The 3,194-nt window shown below is 32.6% G+C and overlaps 1 protein-coding gene across 1 annotated transcript; it reads left to right on the top strand.

Annotated features, from left to right (window-relative positions):
* Positions 1-613: 613 nt before the first annotated feature.
* LOC131656723 (hydroxycinnamoyl-CoA:piscidic acid hydroxycinnamoyltransferase-like) lies at positions 614-2,241 on the top strand. The gene has a single exon (XM_058926354.1). The coding sequence runs from the start codon at positions 695-697 to the stop codon at positions 2,039-2,041; it is 1,347 nt and encodes a 448-aa protein (XP_058782337.1). The 5' UTR covers positions 614-694; the 3' UTR covers positions 2,042-2,241.
* The last annotated feature ends 953 nt before the right edge of the window (positions 2,242-3,194 follow it).

The following is a 3,194-nucleotide window of genomic DNA, read 5'->3' as shown; positions in this document are numbered from 1 at the left end:
AGAGACTAGTATGCTATTTATAATAAAACCTAACATACTAACTAATGGGCTTTTTCCACAAGGCCCATTACACAAGTCAACTTAATAAACAAGCTAACTTAACAAATTAGGGTTTAAACACTAAAACCTAATTTAACATGCTAACAACCCTAGCATCTTCGACACAAGCATGTGAACAACCTTCGACTTCATGCTTAACCCTGTCGAACCAAGAAGCTACCCTTCGGCCATACTAGAGTTCGATCCAAAATCTCACAAGTTTATTAAGGGTCCTTTACTTTTTCTCTCGTAATGTAATTGGTGTGTATTTTTTTTTTCTTGTCGGGCTTTCCTGTTTCCTCGTGTAATCGGGTTGGAGAACCCTTAGTTCTCCCTTTCAATACAACTTGCTTAAAAAAAAAAACGTGGGAAACTGGACAATGCAATAATGACATCAATAATTGGAAATCTAGTGGCTGTTATCCAAACAAGTATGTGAACCAAATTCAAGCAGTACAGCTGAGTTATAGTTGTTTGTTGCATACAGTTGATAAGAATTATTGCATTTACCTATTCGAATATACGTAGTGAACTATAGAGTGTAGTGTCAAATATTATTGTCAACCTATCAAATCTGTATATAAATATACGTAGTGTTATTGCCATATTCATCATAAAGCTTTGCAACTTCTTACTTATTAAGAATCAAAACAAAATGGTAACCATTACAGCTTCTTACACTGTGATACCAAACGAACCAACTCCACATGGTCGTTTATGGCTCGCTGAAATTGATCAAGTTGTACGTGTTCGATACTTACCCACCATTTACATTTACAAATCAAAACAATGCCAAGAAAATGCCATAGAAACCTTGAAAAACTCTCTCTCCAAAGTTCTTGTTCACTACTATCCTGTGGCTGGTAGACTGTGTTACACGGAAGGTGCTAGATTAGAATTGAATCTCAATGCAAAAGGTGCTATTTTGCTTGAAGCTCAAACCGATAACACTATTCATGATTATGGTGATTTCTCACCTTCGGACTCCACCAGAGAGCTTGTTCCATTAATCGATGATAATCAACCCATTGGAGATATTCCATTATTTGCTGTGCAGCTCACAAGGTTCAAAAACAATGAAGGCTTTGCAATTGGTGTTATTCTTTTCCATCCTTTATCAGATGGACTTGGAGCTATCAGATTCATCAACTCATGGGCCAAAATAGCTAGAGGAGAAACACTTGAGGCTGATGAGTTACCCTTTTTGGATAGAACATTACTCAAGTTTACACACACTCCATTGGCACCGCGTTTTGAACACATGGAGATGAAGCCTCTTCCACTCATTCTAGGAAGAACAGACGCAAGTGAAGAAAAAAAGAAGAAAACTTCTGGAACATTATTGAGACTTTCACCGGAACAAGTTGAAGAGTTAAAGAAAAAAGCCAATGAATATGATATGAAGAAAAAAGGGTCTAGGGGTTTTAGTAAATATGAAGCAATTGGTGCACATATATGGAGATGTGCATCTAAGGCACGTGAGCTTGGAGAGAATCAAGAAAGTGTTGTTAGATTTGTTGCTGATGTTAGAACAAGAATAATCCCACCTCTTCCTAAAAACTATTTTGGGAATGCTTTGACACAAACAGCAGCAAAAGGGTATGTTGGAGAAATCACATCAAAACCATTAGGTTATGTTTCACAAATGTTAAGGGAAGCTATTGAGAGTGTAACAGATGAATTTATAAGGTCACAATTTGATATTATTAGGGGATTTGAACATTTGGATGATGCAAGGGCTTTGTTTTTAGGTGCTGAAGGTAATAATTTTCCATATTTTGGGAACCCTAATTTTCATTTAACTAGTTGGATGAGTATGCCTGTTTATGAAGCTGATTTTGGATGGGGAAAGCCTGCTTACTTTGGAATAGCTCGTGTGTATCCGCATGATAGGGCATTCATTCTTCTCAGTCCTGATGGAGATGGATCTGTTCTTGTTTGTTTGCATTTTCAGATTGCACATTTGGAGCTTTTCAAGAAGTTCTTCTATGGTGATATTTGAAATTTTTTATCATATAATTTACTTATATGTTGTTTGCATTTCTATTATGTTTGAAGTCAAGTTTGTTTATTTTTATTTTAATGTTTCACTATTGATTTTGCTTGTGAGTTGTATGAATTTTCCTATTCATGATTTGTAATTCTTATTGTACTGCTTGATTTACTTTTTCAATATATTATTCCTTGATATTATTATATTAATCTCTATTTTTTTCATCCCCCAATTAACACCTATTCTCTCGTATGAAAAGTAAGAACAAAAATAAGAAAAATGGTTAATTCACTTGAGTAATTGGTTATTTCAACTCTCATTCAAAATTATGGCAACCACAATTTTAACTGTTAATTGAAATAACTAATTGTTTACTTGAATTAATCACATTTGAAATTTTGTCTATGAATTGATATAATTGATTGTTTAACTGAATTAACTACATTTGCAATTTTGACTCTAAATTAGAATAACTTTAATTGTTGGATTGAATTAATAATATTTATAACTGAGTATAAATTGAAATAATTTTTTATTCTATTCATATCAAACAAAGTTAATTGGAGATTTGTTTTGGATTAACTACTTATATAGCATGGATTGAGTGGCTAAATACCTTTGCAAAACTTTTCTAACAAAATTTAAATTAATAATTAAAATTTGGTTAAATTACCTCTACGGTCCTTTAAATTATTTAATTATAATTAGTTAGTCCTTTATGTTTTTTTCGCTACAAGTTGATCTTTTATGTTAATTAAAGTCTGCAACTTTGACCCTATTCACAAAATCCCTTCCAAAAAAGCTGAGTTGGCACAAACATGTCATTTAACTTTGCTTTAATAGGATTAAAGTTGCTGACATAGAATTTTTTAATTTAATTTAAGTAGAAATTAATTAATATAATATTTAAAAGAAATGTTTTAGGGCCAAGGCACATATCCTTGCAATATCTCCCCCAACTCACAATTAGACACTTAAAAATATTGTCAAATAGATGTGTGCCATGAGCCTTATTGAATGGAATACCTCCTAACTGAATTGCATCTTTAAGTTGAGACCTAATAATAATACTAATGTGATTAATCAAATCTGGTTTTAGTCTATATGAATGAATATATGAGATATGTGTAAGTAGAAGGAGTAATGGCTAACCAACTAGCAA

This window comes from Vicia villosa, linkage group LG3 (genome assembly GCF_029867415.1).
Source record: "Vicia villosa cultivar HV-30 ecotype Madison, WI linkage group LG3, Vvil1.0, whole genome shotgun sequence".
Taxonomy (NCBI): domain Eukaryota; kingdom Viridiplantae; phylum Streptophyta; class Magnoliopsida; order Fabales; family Fabaceae; genus Vicia; species Vicia villosa.
The sequence above is the reverse complement of the archived record's forward strand: the minus strand, read 5'-3'. Positions and strand labels throughout refer to the sequence as shown.

Coding starts and splice junctions, on each gene's coding strand:
- LOC131656723 (XM_058926354.1), top strand. CDS start 695: ATGGTAACCATTACAGCTTCTTACACTGTGATACCAAACGAACCAACT.